Raw genomic sequence first — 24,662 nt, 5'->3', positions numbered from 1 at the left:
GTCACTTGTATATATTTGTTTATAATATCTAATGATGGCTTCAATAATTTCATGCACTTGAATTTCATTTTTCGTTATAACAAAAAACTAACCTAAACTCGACCTTGAATTGCGGAGGATTAAATGTTTGTTCGTTTAAATGTTTTAAACCTAAACCACTAACCACAATCTGTTAAAACAACCACGAAAAATAATAAAGCAACGAAATAATTAAAACAAAAATCCGTTTCAAAAATATAATTACATTAACTCCGACGTTTTATTATAATATCATGTAATATAATATATTATGTTATAAGCTTGTATGATGTTTGCTTCAACTGAATCTTAAAAACAAAAATAAATTGATTATTGTTTATAATTTTATAAAAATAGTTCACTATTATCATAAGTACTTTCATAGAAAAATAATATATATTTAAGTATACACCATAATTAATGTATTAATCATATAGCTTAGAAATTTTAACTACTTAATTATAATTTTAAACTGTAATAATCATAATAGAGAGTTGCATATAATATTAACTTACAAAATAAGCAATTTTAGATAATACCTATGTGAAATAATGGATTTTCAAACGAAGTTAGTTATTGCTTACTATATTTTTAGAGTTTTATACAGCTAAAACATCTGAACTCTATGAATTTTGATTTTACAAGTGATATTATATATATTTCATCCTTATTTATGCAATGCGATATATAGTATTACTATAATTTGATAACTTATATAAGTTTTTGACTATGCTTTAGGGTATAAACATAAACGTATTTATTATTAATAACACAACTGATATAAGTGATGAACACCCGTAAATCAGCTTGTACCCTATTACACATTATTTTATACCTATTGTAATATTGTGGCGTAATCAAGATGATTGGACATCTGTATGAAGTTATCCATTTCACTGAGAGTTGTTATTTTTATAAATTCTAAATTTTCTTCGAGAGATATCTGTTATATTTGAGAGGTAAAAATTGAAAATTCTCAGTATTTAATAAAATAATCGTCGAAGGGAGCATAAATATTTGGTAAGATTCTAAAATTATTATTAATCTTGGTAACCTTATAGTTTATTATTACGATCAAATTTAATACATTTAATAGTGTGACATACTCAATGACGAGGTGCGCTCAAAATCTACAGTAGGTATAGAATAATAGTTACTGATTATGTTCTTGGCGATATTTTTTATTTTTGTTTATTATTTTACTGAGAATTCTTGTTTTTTATTTACCAAAAGTACCTACTAGATCCAATTTCTTCTCAAAGTTGACAAATAAAACATTTTTTATACTAGAAAAATTGTTTTCCGACACTAAAATTAACAAGTAAATACACATCATTATAAAATCAATACACTCTTAGCTCTGCTCAGAATCTAAGAAATGTAAATAAATGTTTGTATTTTTATTCAATTTTTTTAACAAAGTTAATTTTAATCAAATTGTTTATATTTTACGACAAATGAAAATAATTCCCCTGGTATTCTGCTTACAAATGGTATACTAACGTATTTTGGGATTACTGTCGTCTATTATTACTATAATAAGCCTAATGATTTTGTTTACTAATCTCCCTTCAGTGTACCTCATACACTATTTGAAGGATTTATATATATATCATCATATTCAAGTAAAATATATAGTCTCTAGTGGGGCTTAAGCAGCGTTTCTTACATCTTTGATTTAGTAGGTTTAAAAATGGAAGACATTGAAATGACTACATATCTACTGCAGAAAAGCAAAATATTCATATGAAGTTTCTATAAACTTTTATAACTTAAAGTTTTATCAGTTATATATTTTTCAAACCATGCATTTCACGAACAGCTTTTTCTAATTTACAAGAATGTATGTATAATATCAATGTATAAGGTAACAAATCTTCACGAATTCACAATGTCACAAAAGCATATAAACTCGCTTGTATTTTATTATTAAGAGGACATCGTACTCACCTGAATTTTTTCTGTTTATTGCTAATACATAACAACAAAGTTTATGTATTTAGAAGAATTTACATCTGTTAAGTTTAATATTTAAGTTAATTGACCTTTTAACAAATTAAACAGGCAAACATATTTTATAGCTCCACATAAGTTTTTGATGAGTTTAATTGTGAAGTAAGCTATGAACATTTGAAAATTGTAATTTTTAAACAATATTAATTGCCAACAGTTTTTATTATTATTTCTATTATTTGTACATATAAAATATATAGATAAAAATATTCAATTAGTATTTTCAGATATGCGTATACATTTATAAACAAATATAGTAGCATATTTTGTATTTTTGTATAAGTGAATTCATATATAGTATGCAATAATCTAATTTTTGAAAAGGCATTACAAAATTTAATATTACTATGTAAAATATTTAAAATGTATTCAGTGCTACATAAAAAAAATAAACTGTTATGATGTGAATAATGTTTTTGTAAATTCAATGAAACTTATATTTGAAAGTAACGAAATATAGAAAAATAGCTTTTACTCTAAATGTCATAAAATGTATAAAATATAATTTTACAATCAATAAAATTCCATTTAAAGAAAATATATTTCATAATATTACATCTACGAGGGGGGTTATTTTTATGTGTTGCTGTGGTAAAGAATAAAGCTTTCAATAGAATTCTTTTTTAACATTTTTGCACTTTTTTTTTCATTACATTATTGAAAAAAATACCATCTAATCAAAAACACAAACAATTATCTGTGTAATTAAAATAGTTATAGTAATTTGAAAATATAATAATAATACATATTATATTTTGTTTGTAATAAATAAAATGAGAATGCAACGTTTTATCAAAAATAATGAATAGTTCAAATTTTATAAATTATTATCTTTTAAAATATTAAACTACTTGAAAAATTTTAAATGTAATTTAAAAAATAAATAAGAACATTCCAAAATATACGATGATTGCTTTATAATAATTGTTTTATTTATAAAGTTTTCCCTGTTTCATAGCTTATACTATTTATAAGACGTTTATTAAAATCATGAAAATAATAAATACCTTTTTAATTTGTTTTAAATTAATTACTTTTTAAAACTGTAATAGAGTTGATTAGAAATAAAGATAAATATGATAAATAATATAAGTTTATTTAGATATATTTACATATTCTATTTTATAACTTTTGCTTCAAAATTTATATAATTTATTATATTTTTCAACTAAAAAATATAATAAAACAAAATCGTTGAAGTAATTATTATAGTAAAGGTTGCTGTTAACTTGATATTATTTAATTAAGTAAAAATTTACATGCTAAAATAGTGTTTAAATATAAGAACTAATTAAATGTAATTCAAACTTTGTGAGATAAATTAATTTAATATTATTGCTATAATTTATGTTTGAAAGTTCTACTATTCACAACTATTATACTTATATTTATGTTTTATTTTGATGAGTGAATAGAATCTTTGGAATTATTGGTTAATAAATAATTAACAATATTATGTAATATTAATTATTATACGTGAAATAAAATGTGAATACATAAAATGAATATTGGTTTATTCATATAAATGACTCTACTTGATGTAGCTTTTGAATTATACCCAAATATTTCGTATACGTCCTTATGTTTCTATAGTGTTATTTTCACTTTTCAAATATTTCTTCTTACTCAAAATATATTCTCTTGTCATCAATGTGTGACGTATATAACTTCAACACCAGTCTCCTTTTATTTATTTTATGTTTATACTTTAACTTCATATTTGTTCAATTTTTCTTATAAACAAACTGTAAACAACATTTATCTCAAAGCATCCGTCATTTTTCTTAACTGATAGGTGTTTTATTAAAGTAAATATAATATATAATTTAATGTGAATATGCATGTGCAGCATTGAGAAAATAGTAAATCTATTTAATAAAACATTTATTATATTTTCAGTTAAATAAGTCTATGTCTACATTACGTATCCATAACTATACATACCGTACAGTACATATTTTCCTTAAACCATTTTTTAACGACCTATATAAATTTTAAAGTAATTATACCGCTAAAGTACACAGATAATTAACAATTTATTTTAGAATAGGCACTTTTTGTGTCGAATAGTAACATATCAATTTATAGGCAAATGTATGTGATTGTAAGACAAATAAAATATTAGTCATAAAAATTAAGCCTTAATGGTTCTTTGTGAAAAAATTACCAAAAATGTTCTCAAAGTTAAAGAAAGAACGAACTAACCTACTTTGATAAACTAGACAAATTGTTTACTTTCTCAAAAAGAGATGAAGCTTTGCATTTTCAGAGATAATAATTCAAAAATATTTACACAAATTTCAAATATATGTCCTAAATTTGAATACTGACTGATTTAACTAGCTTCCTTAGTAGTCCATTACCAATGTCTCTTCCGGCAAATACAGTTTCTCAAATCAACTAAAACACATAATCAGCGAATTGAAAATAAGCTATTCGCTTTGATACGATTTAATTACAAACAAAATACTACACTATACTTACCAAATATAAATTGAGGTTATATAGTACTTATTAAATTTATTTACAAATATAATTCAATGCTGAGGTTTTCTTATTTTACATTAATTTGTAAAATTTTCATAGCCATACTTATATATTTATTATTCATTATGTAAATTTTTATGTTAGATGATAGTTAAATAATTTATATTTACTAACTAACAATGTAACCTTAATTAAGTATTACAATATCACATTATGTAATAGGACACCATTCTGTATATATTTGTAAAATAAAAAATAAAATATAAACTACATAAACACAACTTTCTGCATAGTCTTATAGACTTATAAGTCTATTACCAATTTTAGCGAAATTGCTTAAAAAAATAATTTTTAAAATAACTAAGCCATTTATATATATATATAATCCAAAAATATAATACTCCACTTACAGTTCGGTAGTTTATGACAAATTATTCAACAAGTAGATTAAGTATATAGATAGGAGTTTTTTTAAAGGTGAACTAAGCATGATAACATTTAGCACTACAGTTGTCTCTAGAAAATCAAATGTATTTCTTCCAGCTCCTTACTTATTTTATAATCTACTTTTATTTATGTGATCCGAAATTTTCAATTCGATAAGACAAATCAATCTGATTTTAGCTTTAATATTAGATTAAATTATATTAGGAGTATTATCATACACGAAAAACATATTGTATTACCCATGTTACTAATTTAATTTTTAGTACATTGGATTTTAACAATAATTCAATTTTTGAATTATTAGTATGTAATGATATATTACATACTAATAATTCTCATTATCATAAGTTTAATAATAGGTATATTCATTCTAAAACTAATCCTAACAGCATTAAACTGGTTCTAGTGAACACAAATATTTTGCTATTGTACGTTTGTGAAGACGGAGAAAACACAGCAGGTGTGGCGGGTCCTCTTAACGATTTTGTGTAATAATATGTATTCATTGTATTGTTCATTTTAAATCGCGTTTAATAATTTACTGACTAAACGATACTTATTATTGTCATAATTATAATTTAGGCTTTAGTATATTATCAAATGAATCGTTTGAAAGACAGAATAGAAAAATGTAAAGTCAGCTACACACAATAATAAATACAATGCGTGTCCATGAAATAAATATACCAAAAAACAATGCATCGTTTGTATATTATAAATTTATAATAACTACCTTTCTACAGTTAAATGTCTACTATTCGTATCTTTCTTTAAGATGTGTTTTGGGAAATTCGTACAATTTTTGAAATATATAGTTGTACATAAATGTCATATTTTTATTAAAAAATATTTAATTGAATGTATCTAATTGATGTTTTTTTTTATTTCAATGTTTGTTTAGGACATCAAGTTCTGTGAATAAAGAAGTCGATTATTTTGAATTAATAATCTTAATTGGATAACAGTCAACTACAATATGGATTACATAAGAGAATTTGACATAAGATTAGATAAAGAAATGTTTTATGCAGGAGAAATTTTGGAAGGCCACGTGGTTTTAGACACAATTGAAAATTTCAAATTGAAATGTAAGTCGAATAAAAAAATAACATAAAAATACATTTAATAGATTTAATTTAACAGAAAAAATTAAATAACACTAAAATTAAAATCAAAATGTGTATAATATATTATATTATTTTAGTACTTAATTATATATACATATAAGTACCTCCTTCTTTAATAAAAGGTATAATGAATAGTATTGGTTAATGCATCGTATGTCAGTCAAAAAATCTAAAAATTGTATTTTTTTAAAGATAAAAATAAATAATCATATATGCATTTTAACACTTCTTTATAGAATCGTATTTTATAAAATGTATTTAATTGATTTACTAAAATTTTATGCAGTTAAAACCCAGCTTTATTTATACAATATAATTTAAATTGACAACATTTCGTTCTTTGTGTGCTAGACATTTTAGGGCATTATTTTAAAATAACAAGTTTAAATTCAAGATTATTGGATTTGTAGACTTATATGTGTATATACGTATAAAAAGAAAGAAAGAAATATAAAATTTACGAATATTAATAAAAGTAAGATATTGACATCGTATTCGTATATATTTTTTTTAACTTTTATCATAAATTGTGTTATTAATGTTTGTTGTTAAAATATTACTTGACTATTGATCGTGATGATTTAAAAAAAATTAATTTATCCATTGTAATAAATAATACAATATTTTATCTGTAGAAACCAAAAACTTACATGTATTAAATAATTTAAACGCATGATAATTCGTTTTGTAATTTTAAATAAATATAAATATAAATTATACATGGAATGGAAATAGGATAGATCAGACTTTAAATTTATATTACAAAAGTTATGACAATTAAAATGTGACTGGATTTAATCTAATATTACTAAAATCAATGTTTAAAATATTTGAGTAAATCATTTTTTTTTTTTTTTTATTCATTATTATATGTCACGAAATTGGAGTGAAGAGTGACTTTTTTATATTTTAAATTAAATTTACCTATATTTCCCAGCAAAAAAAAAAAAAAAAAAAATCAGCTAAACAAAAGAGGATATGTCATGATGTTGAAATCAAGATAAAATGTTATACTACTTATCTACTATTATTTATAAAAGCATATGTATTATTGATCAATTTGTAATAACATATTTTGATTATTGTATGGTTAAATTAATTAATATTAAATACCTACTAGTGTCTACTTTTTGGTTATCACTTATCATTTATCATTATAATGTATATATCTACATAAATATGTTCTATCTAGACTTTATTGGTTTTAATACCAAGTCAAGAACCAAGAAGTTCTATTTAGATCACTATTAAATAATAAATTTGTAAAATGTGTCAGTTTAGAACCTTTTAGATATCTATAAATAGTTAATTAGTGCACCTAAATGGTTTTTTGTAAACTCGAACTATATAAACCATCCATCAACAACTAAATACATTTTATGTATTATAATATACTAAAAAAAAAATGGATTTAGAACCTTTTAGTTCAAATACTACAAGCTATTATATTTTGTTTTATCTCTATATACGTATTATAAACTTAACGTTTTATGAAACTAATTATTATATATTGTGTTAAGTACTGTAAACATATTGTAATACTAATATTTTATTAACTTCTATAAAGTTTCAAACAGTAGTATACGATAGTACTCATAGCACACTTCCTGGTTAAATCACACTTGATATTTTATAAATTTAAATTGAAACTCTTATATTTTATTCATATTGATTATATTTAAGATAAGTGTATGTGAATATCCGAGAAAATCTGAAAAATCGATAGGTATGCTTAATTTTGTTGTAATCACTCCACGACTGAACGCTCAACCTAACCTTGCCTTCACTTTTTAATTGAAATATTGAGATTAACGAAGTTTTCTTTTCTGTTCTTTGTCACTATACTATATTTTTCAAAATCAACTTAGTCACATAATAATACGTGCTCTGTGGGACACTATTATGTAATTATACCACTCGTATATATTTGATTTTGAAATAGGGATTGCCCTCACTTATTTTTGACTTGATCAGATCCATCATTCCGACACACATCCGAATACCTTATTTATGCTATTTTTACGCCATTTCTAGAGTTTTAAAAATATTTTAATAGTGTTTGGAATTCGATTTATTAATTTTTGAGCCAAATAAATAAAAATTAAAATAGAAATTAGGTACGTTTAAAGAATTTTATATAATTTTTAACACCAATGTAGTCAAAAATCAGGGATTTTTAAAAAGTTGACAATTAATTTTTTCTACATATTTCGAAAAGCATATCAATATGAAACATTTCAACGAACGTATTATGACTTTAATAGCCGCGCTACCAAATTTTCAAATATTATGTTCTAGCAGTAAAATCACTATCATGTATTACCCTATCATTTATGATACAACAACTATTATTCAGCGACGTGATTTGGAATGATTAAAAACGAACAAAAAAATAATTATAAAACGCACAGAAGGACTGAGGATTGTCTATAATATAGTTCAGTATTAATAAACATAAAATTAATTTACTGTGGTCCCATTACCCGTTGGCTCAAAATCTCAATTCTTGGATTACTAAGTAGCACTATTATACATGAATAGAAATTTACATATTACGTTTTATCATTTTGTGTACAGATTCATTATTTTTATTTATATAAAGGCATACTTAACGATTAATTTATCTTTTAACTAATACAATTGTATTTTTTTTTTTAATTAGTAGATGTAGGTATAATAATAATTATTATTTGAATTCTTGATCAATTGCTTCTGGGCCATAAGAAGAACTGAAATTATTATCATTTGTTTTTTTTTTCGTTTGATTTGAATTATAATTCATTTTTGAGACAATACGTTAGTAGTGTTAATATTTTCTACTAAAAATGTATTAATTAAACTATATTTCATTGTTAAAAAATCATCTCAATTTATACATTACATATTCGTTCAAAATGAAACAACAATTATTTATTTAAACATTGTTATTGATAAATTCAATTTGTAGCTTTAATTTTACGAATACAATTTATTATAGTTCCCTCAGAGTATGAAAGTTACAGTCAATACTTTACAAAGCCAAACTATTGTCAGAACAAGCTTTAATAAACATCAAACACTAATTAAAATCCAATTATGATTTCAAGTAACGGTTAATAAAAATTATAATTACATAATAATGGCTTGTCAAAATAATTATTATTTGCATGACCCGTTTTTATAATATTGTGTAAATAATACTGTTTTATAATAATTTATTCTCTCTTTTATTCTAAATAAATATATAGTTTTTGTAGTGAAATATTTCGGTTATTAAAAGTGTATCTTATTTATTTAAACAATATGCCTTATAATTTTTGTTGAAACCAATAATGAACAAGTTATTAACTTATTGACTATTGTATTGTTTTTTATAATTGTAATTTTAACAGTTAATGTGTGACATAACATTATAAATAATATATAAATTATTTTTTTATTTTTAATTAATATGATATTGTATAATTTATTCATATATTATACACCTATATACATATCAAGAAAAAAAAATATTTGAATTTTAGTATTCGACGATTATATTTTGTTAGATGATAAATTGTTTACTGTATATTATGCTCAGTAATTTATTAAGAAAATTTTTTTTTTCATAATTCATTACATTAATTTTAGGTAATTTTTTTGTTTTAACAACTAAAAAAAAAAAAAAAACATATGAAATATTCAATATGTTTTCAAAGTTATTATAAAAAATACTATTTTCAAAAAAAAGTTATGCTTAACTAAAAAAACTCATATTTTAAGTATTTTAAATCTATATGAAAGATATACTTGGATAATAATCATCGTTTTAAATATTTATAAAAGTTTAAAAATATTAATTTCCATAACTTGAAGAAAAATAATTTTAAATTTCGTATAGGTAGTTGAGTAAATTTTATTTTAAATTTTAAGGGGAGTAATGAATTTGATTTTACATTGATGTGATTTTTTTTTTTTTGTTTTGTATGCTTATGTTAGTAAATATTTTTTGCTCACTAAAAACCTGAAAATTTTATACAAGGTCCCTCGTAAATCTTAAACCAAACATTCAAAATTATGCATTTACTTAATTTTTTTTTTTTTAAACATATGAAGCTCAAATTTGGATGAAATTTGTTATTAAAAATAAAGGTTTTAGTTAATTTTTTGAAATTTAAATTTATTTTTACAGTGATTATTTAAGATTTTTACATATTATATTTTGTATGCACAATTACTTTTTAAAAACATTTAGACTAATTTTATGTTTTGCTTATTAATAGTTGATAATAAACCATAATATTACTAATAATAAAATTAATTTCTACAATGATAATTAATAGCAATTTAATATTTATATGATAACAGCAATGACTGATAATCTATCTCCGCACAATATCTTTATTTAAATACAAAGATATATATTATTTAATTCAAATTTAACACATTAATTACAGTGACCTATCCAACAACAAAGTTAAAGGTTAGTTAATTAGGTTAACTTAACTTAACCTACAGCATAACGTGGTAAGCTACATTCTCCCTTCTTATAATTTAATTTTATAAAGTATGATTATCGATCAAAATTGTATCTGTGTAACAAGTCAGCCATGGCTGTTTTTACAACTTAACTTATAGGTTTAATTCCATACTTTCCAACTACTGAGGTTTCGAGGTTTCGACACAAATGCAACGAAGTTGATGGAATCCATTTAACATTTTTTTTTTTCTTTTTTTTTTTCGTAATGAACTCTTATCTTATAAAGTATAATAAAATATACCTTTATGAAAGTCCTTAAAGTGTTGAATCTAAACGAGGTTACATTTTCGGTATATTTATGTTTCTGATTTTAATCATTGTTTTTTTAAGCTTATCGTAAAATTTATGTATTCAGTGTAAGAAACAATTTGAGTTATATAATGTTCATCCAGTTATACAAAATAATATATATATATATATATATATATACATATATCAACATAGTGCATACAAAACACGCTTTAAAAGTTTATTTGGTAAACCCTGAAATCGACTCTTCAAAATCCAGAACTATTATTTTGCTATTAATTAGCATATTAATTGTTTATTTGGTAACTTGTGAGCAAGAGATAAATTTTTTAAAATAATAGGGGTACGAACTAAATATTTTTTAAACATTTACCAAAGCTAATAAATACAACTTTCTAGTAAAATGTGTTATTTGTAACTTTTGATATGATTATTAACAAATAATTTTAGGCATTACCTGAAATTAACATATTTAAAAGGTATGTAATTAGTAATTTAATTTAAAATATTCCGACATTAATCTTAATTGTTCTATGATAATTAGATTATTATATTCGTAGGCATTAATCACTCTACTATGAAATATACGTATAACTTGATATTACTACAATTTAATAATATAATTATATATTTTTAATATTGTTAGAATTTCCACGATTTAATGGGTACTCGAAATTCGAATATAAATCAACCATCATAAACTTAAAAATAATTGTTTTTGAAATGACAGCTACAATCTTGATATATCTTTTAGATTATTTTTACACAACTTGTATTATATATGAACTAACTTAATAATTACAAATAAAATGTTATCAAAAACGAATTTCACTCATAGTTTTCTCAGAGAACAAACACTATAACAGTAAGAAATATATATTAAAACTATATCGGAAAATCAATATTCCAATCACGGCAAAGCGTATAAAGGAAACTAAACTCGAAGAATTTTGCAAAGAATAAAACAGTTATCGAGTTTTATATATATATATATATGTACTTTCGAGATGATGCGATATTATATTCACACCAGAGGCAATCATGTGGATATATTATTATTATTATTTTTTTTTTTTATATTTTCATTCTTGTCGTCAGTCGTCATTTCTTCAATCCTCGCCGCATTGGGTGATAAGGGAGTGAATGAGCGGATATTATATACTGGGTTTTATTTATGCAATGTGCGTGCAGAGTACGAGTAAACAAAGTGAAAAATAAACAATATTATCACCGGCCGTCAATGATGAAAATAAATGTCTTCCGGACATGATGGTTTATTTGACATTGTTTTCTAACATCAAAAATTCATAGTTAGGTACATAAAAAGCATATTTTTTTTTTAAATAAGCGTGTGTAAATATAATACTTGTATGAGTTAAAGATATCTACCTGCTATTACTGTCCTATAACTCAACAACTTCACTAACTCCTACCTCACATCGCTATCATTATTGTTCAGACAATTATCCGTATAGTTTCGTTGTAAATTTAATCGCTTCACACGGGACACAATTAAAGTAGATACAATCCTATACCTCGTATATTAATATGCACACTTCACGGTCTCTAAAAATGTTCTCGTTAATGAAGACTATCGATTTTTTACGTATCTACCTAATAAATTGAACAATTAAATAATACAAACTATGGCCTTGTAATTTAATTTGTAATTTGCTCGTTGTGTACATCTATACCAGCTTTTTAAAATAAATAATAACTAATTAAATCTAATATAATTTGCAGTGACGTTGATTGGCATCTATTAAATGCAATATCCACCTTAATATCATTTCTATACCTACTGCAGAGAAAATATTTTATTTTTCCTGATTTAAATAATGTATATTATTAGTTATGATAAAATAATTGATATTCTTTTCATCATGTTTAAAATATTATGAATTTGATATAAATAGTATATGCAGTGTATATTGATCGAAATTGCTTTCATTTTATTCTGATGGATACATTAAAAAAACAATAAAATATTATTTTGTTATTAAAAATATATTATAAAGTTTATAAATTAAACCAGGATCGATTTTTATTAAGTTTTAAAAATGTTATTAACTCATCATATATTTTAAAGGTTAGTAAAATTTTACTAATTACTGCTGGAGACAATATTATTATTAATAAAATATAATATTATATTAAATCCATATATTATTGCAATAGTAATTTATTTTCGAAATAATATGTGTGGATATTAAAAAAAAAAAATTATTATTATTATTCAAAAATAAATAAAATAAATACCTACAAATTTAACTGTGGACTTCATTAAAAAATATTGTCCTTGTTGCCTTAACACTCATACAAAAAAATATTTATGTATAATTTAACTGTGCAAAATATAAAATAGTATTTTCAGTTTTCAGAACTCGTTGGCATTATGCCATTTAATGATATAGCTCCCAAAATTGCTTGTGCAGATTGTTGTTCGCTAAAACGAGGACACGCATATATAAAAACGTGTAGAGCTTTTCCTATTATAAACGATATAAGCCAACGACAATACAAACACTGGAGTCTGCGCTTTACACATATTATATTATTGATAATGGGTTTATTTCCTTTTTGCTAATATCGACCTCAATACCTCTTTGTATGTATAGGTAATGTGTAGTACGAAAGCACTATCTCGGTACATTCATTTTGTTAATAATAATAATAGGTGACAAAAATAGATATTAATATTTGAATATGATATAAATTAAAGAGCTAATAGCTATGATAACAATTCTACGCTCTTGATTACTTACTATAGATAACTAGAAATTATAAAAAAATATTAAGTTATGACAATGCCATAACTGCAATTACAAAAAAAAAAAAACAATTTATGCATATTACACATATGCATATGTATAATATAGTTATTCCAGTTGAAAAACTTTCCGATAGCTTGTAGTTACACAATATAATATAATATTCTATGAGTTATTTATTATATTTTAATCGAAAACAAAAAGACTCTCACTACTTTATGATATATTTAGAGTATATCTTATTATCAGGGTTTGGATTTGAAGGCAATATTATCATTATTATCAATAAAAAAAGCATTTAAAATGTGAAAAAAAGCGAAAAAAGTAATTTATATAAAAAAGCAATTAAAAAATATACTATAAAATTTAAAATACTAACTAGTTAGATAAAAAAAAATTCACTACCATGTACTTAGATAAGCTATCTTCAGTAAAACGTTATCGGTTTGAGATCAAAACATTTTTGTATATATAAAATGATCTATCTACGTCCACCGAAGTTATTGGGACGTATTTTATTCATAAATAATTATCTAAATTAAGATAACTATTTATTAAATCGAATCTTCATCACTTGTTGTTTCTCCATTCTAGTTGTTAACCTATTTTGAATAATTTTAAACATAACATCGACAATGCACTGTTTTTACAACTCATCAATTTGTACCGTAGACAAAAAAAAAAGCAAAAATTCATTTATAAGTAAAAAAGGTAAAAAAAAAATATATATATATATATACTATATATATAACCTAACCGTCTTCGATATTAAACGAAACACCTTTTTATATAAAAACTATTTTTCTACCATAATTATTAAAAATAAAGGCTTTTGTCTTCAAATCCGAACCCTACTTATTATTAAATAGTTCAGAACTGTAATCGTAATGGATATTTCTACATGTATATTATAAACAGTAATACATTTTTTTTTTTTTAAAGTTGAAGTGGGTAAAGAGGTATCTATACGGATGAAAATTGTAAGACACCTTGTTGTATACAATTTTATTGGAAAAAATTGAACCATTTTCCTAAAAAATAAATATTATTTAACTGTGAAATGTCTAAACATTTAGAAGAAATACGAAATGTACATATTATATATTATACTATGTTTATTTTGTAAGTTATGTGGCATTGGTTAATTCTATATATAATATATATTCGTTGGCCTATTGTTAAAACCAGCGCAGTATTTGAAGAGGATTCTAGGCCATCAACACTATTTACATTATACACTTATAGGTCATGAATTCATGACCCATCCGTTTCAAATGGGTATGGGTCACTCTATGTAAACAAAAAGTAACCGCATTTTTGAGTTCATCCTCTAGTGATGTATTTATAAGAGCGAAAACACTATAGCATACGCTATACGCTGTAGTATCATCCTATTACTTTAAAAATTTTAAATCGCGAACTCAATTTTAAATACACTTGAAACCTTACATCTAATAAAAACTGAATATACAATATTGTTTATAAATTTACAAGCTGATAATTGATTTTATATACAACAAATATTGGACTTACATCATTCATTATATTCTTCTTTTATTAGCTTTTAATATCTAGACTATTAAAATATTGGACTTACATCATTCATTATATAACTCATCTATAATTAGGTACTCTAACCTGTCATTGCAATTTATATTTTGAAATTTCAATGCATCATTTATGAATATTCTATAATATTAATAATAACTATCAATGATCGTAGACATGTATGATTAAGAAGTTTAACATATTAAACTATTTCTTGTTTAAAATCTTGAGCATATAAAGTTAGGTATATAAAACGCTTGCAGTGTATAATAAAATTGAAAAATGTAGGTATTGGTAGGTAGTAGGTGCATAAGTAAAACGTTACAACTTATACATACGTATGTATATCGCTTAAATATACATATTTAAAAACTCATCAACTTATGTCTGTTATGACTTATAAACTAGGTATAATGTATATTATATTGTCGTTAAAAGAGCTTTCTTGGAGCGGCAGTACCATAAAAATATGGAATAAACTCAAACGAATACCACCGGTCGTAACTGCTGGACTTCATTGCGTATACGTATTTACATAGTTTTTTCTAATGTTAGTATCCATGGTACATTCACGTCCCACCTGCGTTTTAGTGAACATATAATAACGTAGAATAGAGTAACTACCACGAAGTAGTAAAAACAACTCCTATATATATATAGATTATAGGTAGTACTTCTAAAAACTTCACGAACATAAAAAAATTAATATGGAAAATACTACGAAGTTCAATTAAAAGATACTTTATAATGGTTTTTTTTCATTATTACAGAATATAATTTTTTACTGTACAGCCTAAGTTATCAAAATAATAATCTTTAAAACGGCTTAACTTCTGTGACGATTAGCGTTGATTTTTTAAATAAAATGTTAAATTTGATAGTAAAATTATAAATCCAAATAAAACTAAAATTTGTTATGTTTTAAAATACCACAGATTTTATTTGTAACTTTTCAAAAGTACACCTTTTAGGACACTTTCAACATAATGGGGAAATAAATTATTATTATCTTTAAATTTTAAATGTAGCAATATAATAAATGTGATATCATATACCATAAAAAATACAAGGAAATATATGGAAAAAATATTATTTTTAAGGGAATGAGTTGGTAATAATTATTCAATACTACGTGTGCTTATATAAGATGTTCCCTGTTCGTGTTATTACAGGGTAATGTTTAATTATCTATATTGTGATCGTAACCAGATTATTGCATCTATAAATAAATTCGAGCAAAGTTGGATCTGATCGGTGATCTACTTTGGTAATTAAGAAAACTTTGGAGCAATTTAACTTTAGACCCAAATTGACTAGCATTGGACGAACTAGATTTAGTAAAAATAATATATATATATAGTTATATATATATTATTAGTTATGTATTATTCGTATGGTAGTGCTTCAGTTAACTCGATACCAGTTAAACGTTTGAAACATGATTTGTGTGTCCGATACAAAAATATTAAAAAAAAAAAAATATTCATGTCTCTAAAATTCCAAAAGTTATTTATTATTTCATAATAAATAGGTACGCGACGTATAAACTGCAAACACAATAGTAACTGTGTTATACACAAACACTCACTAAATGTTATTTTTTGAACAACTTAGGAGTTACATAGGTATCCGTCAATTGTCATCCAAATATCCGATATAGAAACATTCATATGATATCGGATGTGAAATTACCGAAATTAAATTTGATATCTCTCTAATAGCTTCATATAATATAGATCACGGATAAAGCATTATTATCTTTATTGATATTGAAAAGTATGTTTTGTAACAGTCAATGTCATAATCAATCGTGAAGAATAAAATAAAAATATTTTTGTTAAAATATAATAAAATATAATATACGTATAAATGTATAACGATAGTTTATGAACAATTATATAATAAAATAATAATTACACAAAGTACGCGATATAGGTATTGTCCATTTCATGAAATGGATATCCATATAATGTATTTTCGTCAAAATTCACGATCTGGATGAATTTCACTATCTGGATATCCAGTTCATGAAATGAGTGGTTTCACTATGTGGATGCGACATATATATTAAATTAACATGTTTAAATTTTTACTTCCTTAATTGACAATTTAAATTCTTAATTTCATATCTCGAAGTAAATATTTTAGTGTAGATTTCAATGTTATTACATAATAAACTTTTTATTAATTAGTCAAAAGTATTTAAATTTTGAAAAAGTAGAGTGGGATGAATTCCATGAAACATTGGTCTACCACTCCCTTCATCAAAACTTTAAATACTTTTAAGCTATAATTAAATTACTATAATAACGATAAATAAAAATTGGAAATAAAATCTTTATCAAAACATGTTGTTCATAAGTAATGACTTCAAATTATGAAAAAAGATAAAACAAAATTCAATAACTCATACCTCTAATTGTGCCGAAAATATGACTACATAATAGTCATATAAAATACTCTTTAATATTTTTTTCTTCAATTAAGTATTTATTAAAGTTTTGATTTTTGATATTTAAAATTTTAAAATAAATACTTAAAGCGCATATAAATGCTTTTGTGCGGGTATTAATCAAATTCTAACATAGTTTTTATTATTAAATTGTATGCATCAAAGAAAGTTATCTATGATTAAATTTTAAAATAATATAAAGAAGGACTAATATTAACATATTATATTTATTTTAAATATACGAATAGTCTTAGTGAATAAATAATAGGTTAAAAATAGATTTATTTCGTGTAAAATCATTTTTTAAGAATTTTGTGCATTTTAATTACTCAAAAAATATTTCTTGGAATCGATTGATAAATATCAACATAAAAAAAAAAATTATCATTTTTATTACTTAAAAAAAAAAAAAACTGGTAGTTCAATTTATTTTTAAAAAACACGAAAAAGTCAAAGTAGGTAAAGTAAAAATTTAAATATCAACATATGGATAAATACGTGGCTATAGAAAAGAAAAGTGGTGAACAAGTATGTACTCTGTATACAAAAGAAGCACATTGTCAACGAGATAATATCAAACACAGGAAAGACATTAACGATGTGTTTGCGATGACTGGCGTTTAAACAGATGCTACTGCGCAATCTTTTACGACCGTCGAGTAATATCCTAAAATAAACGACTTTGCTGCAGCTGAGATATTATTATTATTTTTATTGTTATTAATATTGATCACCGTTGGTGTCGATTATTTATAATCAAAAAAAAAAAAATTTCACGTAACATTTGTTGATAAATATTAAGTTATATAATATAATATATTATAGGTATATATATTATGCAGGTACAGCAAATAGACGGAAATGACAGTGTATGTTTTGACAACAAAAAAGTCACGACTCGATTAATGCTATAGATGTTTTAAAACGGAAATTTAAGCGACAATCACATAATTTTAGTATAGTTCTTATAACAGGAAATAACTCACACAAATCAAATGCTCCGCAATCAGAATAATTATGTATAATTATCATATAATCACTGTGACATGCCGTGATGTTCCTTATGCAATACTATAACAACGGTTCACAAAGTCATCGAAAACATTGCGATAGTTTGTATTATTATTATCTTTATCAACAAATAATATCATATTTTCGTTATTGTTATAATTTCTATTATTGTGATCGTGTGACGTGCATGATTTATGTCAGTGGTACAATAATGTTACTAAACATTAAACGTTAGTGTTTTCATTATTATTGTTCTTATCGAATAATATATTTCTCCCCCTAAAATGTCATTAAAAATTAGAAAAAAATTAAATTTAGATTATATTTATACATAAATAGTCCAAATATTTTTTTAGTTTTAATTAATATTCTGCAGTCGGTTGTCATGTATGTATACATTTTTAAGAACACGACAAACATACGTGCATACGGTTTACCAGAAAATGAACTCACGACAGTGGTGTAGCTAAATCGCCTATCATTAACGCCGTGTGATAAAATGATGACTTAAGTTGTGCCACCGATGAAAACGGGGTGGATCGCTTGCACATATTATATTCCATTAAATTGTGACCGGAATATTAGATCTTAAATATGATGCTAACACTTGGGCTACTTGGCTTACTGAATTCGATTTATTGTAACACTATACTATTCAAACCTTTTAATTTTGATTAATATAATATTATACCTTTAACTACGGTAACAGTATAATTTAATGTAATTTCATTTACCAAAATTAAATCAGTTCGTGTATACGTGTACTTACATTAAACGTGTGTACATTTTCTTATAGATACACTTATGTCTTATAGATATACTTACTGATGCTGGCTATTAGACTATTGTTAATACAACAAATAAAAATAAAACGTTTTCGCTTCACCAAATGAATATTTATCGTAAAGAATTGATTTAATTAACACAATAAATTTAATAAATATTATGTTGTATAATCCTGGCGATACTAATAATCATTATCACCATTATTCATTTACTTTAAAACTAATACACAATCGCTAACAAATCAGGTTATTCATATAATAATTAACATTAAAAAGAAGTATATATTATAAGTTATAACATAGAATTGAAAAAATGTAATTTATACTTAATGCAGATCAACAAAATAATGATTTTTTTTTTTCGTGCAATGAAAAACATTTAATTAATTTTATATTTTAATAATATAATATTAATTATAAATTATAATCAATATTATTATACTTCACTGTTATTATGATTGTCTATCTATATGCTATTACAATACAATATATATTTTTATGATAAATACATAGTTAAAAAAAAAAAAAAACATAAAATAATAATTTAACCATTATAATTATTACATTTTTAGCTTTATAATTTATATTATATTAAAAAAAAATATATCACTCTCTCCAAAATAATACTCAATTTATTATTTATATATTTTTTCATGTATTTATTTTTTATTGAATAACAATAAAAATGTATAAGACCGAGGTACATCGTAACTACACGAAATAAAAAATGTCAAGTGTATTTTGTACGTGTATAAGAGTATAGGTGTACATAAAAAGTGACTTTTTGCTATACGAAATAATACGTAAAATACGTATAAAAACGCAAAACTACGTTTAATTCTACGGAAAACGATTTCTACGTTGTTGTTTACATCAAAATTTTAAGGTAATCAAACATCGAATTACTCACAATAGTTATAGATAAATACAGATAGATAATCTTTGAGTTGAAGTAATGTTCTTTGAATTGAAAGAAAATCTATCACGTCACTTTTAAATATACAGCTAAAGCAGGCAATTGTTACTAGTTAGACAATACTCAAGTAAATAGTTGCTTAGTATTCATAAATCACTTCCATGAAATGGAAATTAAAAAGAAAAAAAAATACTATGAAAACCGAGCACTATTTTTATTATACATTTATACATTTTCCTTACCGGTAGGTTATACATGTCTAAGTGTATTCACAGTGTTTATTTTATGATGTTTGCACATAACGACCGTTAACACTATACATAATATATATTTTGCCCTTTACAAACAGTGCGAAAGAAAAATTTGAATAGTTCAGTTTGTACTCCACGTCCTTTGCCATCTCACAAAGCTTTTGCGGGCCGTACAACCCGAAAAACCAACAAACGGTAAATACTTGCGTGATTAATTTTATATTCATGAACATTTTTATTCTCTAATACTATAATCATAAGATGACGTAGTGTCGTTTTGAATACCAAAGTTCGAGTAGTTTTCGGTGTACACATTTATTATAAACGCGATTAACGTTCATGGTATCATCTCGTCTGTATCTGTATGCCTTTATATCCATGACGTATTTTTTTAAATATTTTAATTTTATTTTCATCATTTATTATCTCATTTTATTGATTGCTTAATAAATAATTAAAATAATAATAATGCAATACATATTACTAGATAGTTAAAAGTAGAGTTACTTAAGTGCATTGAAAAATACATATATTTTTTTAACTACGTTAAAATTACATTTTCAGTGGTATGTCAAATAGGAGTGGATTTTAGAAAATTTAATCGAATGCTCCCTCATCATTCAATTGAAATAGTATGTAGGTGTGGTCTCCAAGCCAAATTTCGGCTTTTATCAAAATTAAAAAGTTCCTATTTTAAAAACATAGTAAAATACAAAAAGATAGTATATACATATATGTACCTAGTTAATCAATGGCATAATATTATATAGCTCGTAATTATGTTAACATAAACTATTTTATATGATACTGTATAAACAACCTTAAATAAAAAAATGTTAATACTACAATAAATAATATTACGCTATACGATGCTTTGTTAACAATAATAAATTATAAATCTAATAATAGTGCAATATTAATTTTGATAATTATTTCCGATCGCTAATATGATTTCTGTATAATATAATTCTTTGGTGAAAATAATTCAGTTTTATTAAATAAGTAGTACAGTACACTAATTTACTCTGTAAATAACTGTAAAACCTTATAGATTACCTGTAAATGTTACTATCAGAATCTTATTTCGTCTATTATAAATATTACCTGAATATTAATTTTTTTTTTTTTTATTGAAATTTATAAAAATAAAACTTATAATAATAGAACTAAATTAGATATAAAAAAAAAATTCGGATAGAAGACAGTACTAAGCATAAAATTAATTAATACTGCTGAAGTAATAGAATATAACAATGTCACTAAAATACTATAAAAATTAAAAAATAAGAAAAAAGTTGATAACTGATTTTTAGTACAGTAGTGATATATCATTACATGAGAAAAAAAATTCTAAATGAAGATGTTCAGCCAACTTATATTATTTAATATACTTATAATCCTAAGTAATTTATTTTAATATTAGTAATATTAGAATACGGTAGGTTGAATTAATTTTTGATGAAAAATTTATTTTCGAAAATGTAATTGAGTTTAAAAAATAAAATAATATACGTTAAAAGTTTCAAATATCCAGAAATATACTTCTTAATTTGGTACATCAATTGTTTTAGTTTCAGAGTTTCAGTAGAAGCTACGTATAGAAAACCTTATAATAAATTTTCAAGCCTTAGCTAAAAAAATATTAATAATTTAAAACAATTTTAACTACAAAATAATTTTCAAACTGTCGTAATTTAGAAGAATTTTTTTAAAACTCTAACTTCAAGTTTCAACATATTTCAGAAAATTTTAAACAGTTATGATAAAAACTTTTTTGCAGAATTTTATCAATTATTTATATCAATATAAATTAAATAAATTATTCAGTATACAGGCATAATACATGATTTTATATAATACACGCACTGACAATAGTTGTAAGTATAAATAAATATTTCCTATAAAGATGTTAATTTATTGGATTTACATTAGAATTAACATAATTAAAGGATATTTTTAAAAGAAATTTGGATAATCCAATAATACTATGAACTTGACGTGTCTGGTAACGATATAATATGTAATCAGTGTAATTTAACTTGGCTTCTTGATAGAAATTGAATACTCGCGCGTTGTATGCTTATAATATTATGTCACTCATATTATTATGAAAGGCAAGACACTTCGAAATTAATTTAAAATGTCACCAATAAGATATTAATTATGTATTCATCAACCAAATTTAAGTAGATCACGAGTATATAAATTTACTTACAAATTGTACATTTACTTGTGCTTTTATTATTAACACTGTCTTTTCAGTTTTCTGTCTACCATTGATTAATGAATAATGTGTGTAGTCTTTCTTGAATTTTAGTAAACCTATCAAATTTTTCTGAACTATATTAGTTTTATGCATAATTATATAATGTATTATTGTGTTGTTATAAGATATTTTATCTCAGTTTAGTTTTAATTGCCTAAATACTATTGTATCATAGATTGGCCAAACAAATTAACTTCCAAAACATATGCAAAGTTAATACAAAGCATCTATAAGCTTTATATGATGTGCATAATATCATCCAAGATAGATTAACCATCAAAATAACTATTATAAAGGAAAAGGTTTTTCGGGCTACTCTGGGACCAAAATAAACTGTTTTAATACCAAAGTGAAAACAAATTATGTTCAGTTGACATTTTTTTTAATAGGTTAAGGAAATTTTGTTACAAACCATTATATTAATACATTTTTTTTTTTTTTTTATTTAATAATAAAAATAAATTTGGTTTTTATTGATCATTTCATGTATTAGAAACCTATCAATTACACAGGTACTGCTTTATTTATAGAAAAATATTAAAACATAAATAATTAAGTTAAAAATGATTTTTTATGAACAATATTTTCAATTTTATATAATTTTTTCACTCGAAGTTAAAAATCAGGACTTTTAAAAATATCTATATATATTTATGGTGTATGAAATATATTATTTAATTTAAATATAACATATTAAATTTATTGTATCACTCAAACAATGTTTGTAGAAATAAAATAGTTTTTTTATTTTTTTGATTATAAGTTTAACTTGATGATATTTTTTTTTATTTTACATTCGGACAGAATAGACATTATTACCACAATGAGCGTACGTGTGAGAGAATTTAGTAACCTTGATTTTAGATTAAATATTACCATATTTTTTATCATCATAACAGTTTTAAATATTGTTTTGCATAATAATATTATCTGGTTTTTCTAATCTTATTAAATACACCCTCTACGAGACTGTCAAATATTTTATTTTTAAAACTGATAAAATAAATTACAAGTCCACGCACATCCGTATAACTTTTTTAGTAGGTGTATAATATTATATATTAATATAACTAGTAGAAATAAAAATCTTCACTCATTTGAATGTTGTGATTAGACTCTATCACGGTGTAATGAAATCGGTGTTAAAATTTATGTTAATAATGTAATCCGCTTTTAAAGTAATGCTCTGGTGAACATTTTTAAAACCTAACTCTTATTTTTTTTTAATTTCTCGATACATTTTAAAAATTACCACAAAAAAAAAATAAATAACAAAAGATAAAAACTAAATGTTATGGAACAAGCACCTAATCTATTTAAAAATTGAACAAATTCATAACTTTTTTTTTTTTTAAGATCATTATATATAAAAGATATTTTAGATATATAATACATAGTAATCATATTATGTTTTAAACACATTAAATAATTTTTTTAAGTACTTATTCTTGCCTATTCATTTAAAAAAGATATCCAAAAGGGTGTTTAAGTAAAAATAGCACTTAGTTTACCTTCATCCGGAAATTGAAAATCACTGTATGTTCTTACGACAAAAGACAATTTATAAGATTGTGTACCTACTATTTATCAAGTGAGGCTGCAATAACGTCACCATGACTTTCTTTTTTTATATTTTCACCGATACTTTTCCTTGATATAATATAGTTCCATGTGTTAAAGTTCTATATTAATTCAGTCTAAATGAATTATATTGATTTGAAATACAACTTTAATAAAATTATAAATATATTTTTATAAAAAATTGTTAACCATTTATGTTATGTAATGAGCAAATAAAATATTATATAATAAGCGATATAGTG

The 24,662-nt window shown here is 23.3% G+C and overlaps 1 protein-coding gene across 3 annotated transcripts in view; it reads left to right on the top strand.

The window, feature by feature from the left end:
* The window catches only part of LOC112601243 (arrestin domain-containing protein 3-like), a 79,269-nt gene that overhangs the window by 19,679 nt on the left and 34,928 nt on the right, over positions 1-24,662 (top strand). For all 3 annotated transcript variants that reach the window (XM_025348732.1, XM_025348733.1, XM_025348731.1), the window contains exon 2: positions 5,867-6,053. In XM_025348732.1, coding sequence (XP_025204517.1) covers positions 5,942-6,053 — 112 coding nt within the window. In that variant the 5' untranslated portion in view covers positions 5,867-5,941. The remainder of the gene's footprint in view (positions 1-5,866; positions 6,054-24,662) is intronic.

Source organism: Melanaphis sacchari, unplaced genomic scaffold (genome assembly GCF_002803265.2).
Source record: "Melanaphis sacchari strain LSU unplaced genomic scaffold, SCAv2.0 Contig76_pilon_pilon, whole genome shotgun sequence".
Lineage (NCBI taxonomy): Eukaryota > Metazoa > Arthropoda > Insecta > Hemiptera > Aphididae > Melanaphis > Melanaphis sacchari.
This window is presented reverse-complemented; position numbering and strand designations above follow the sequence as displayed.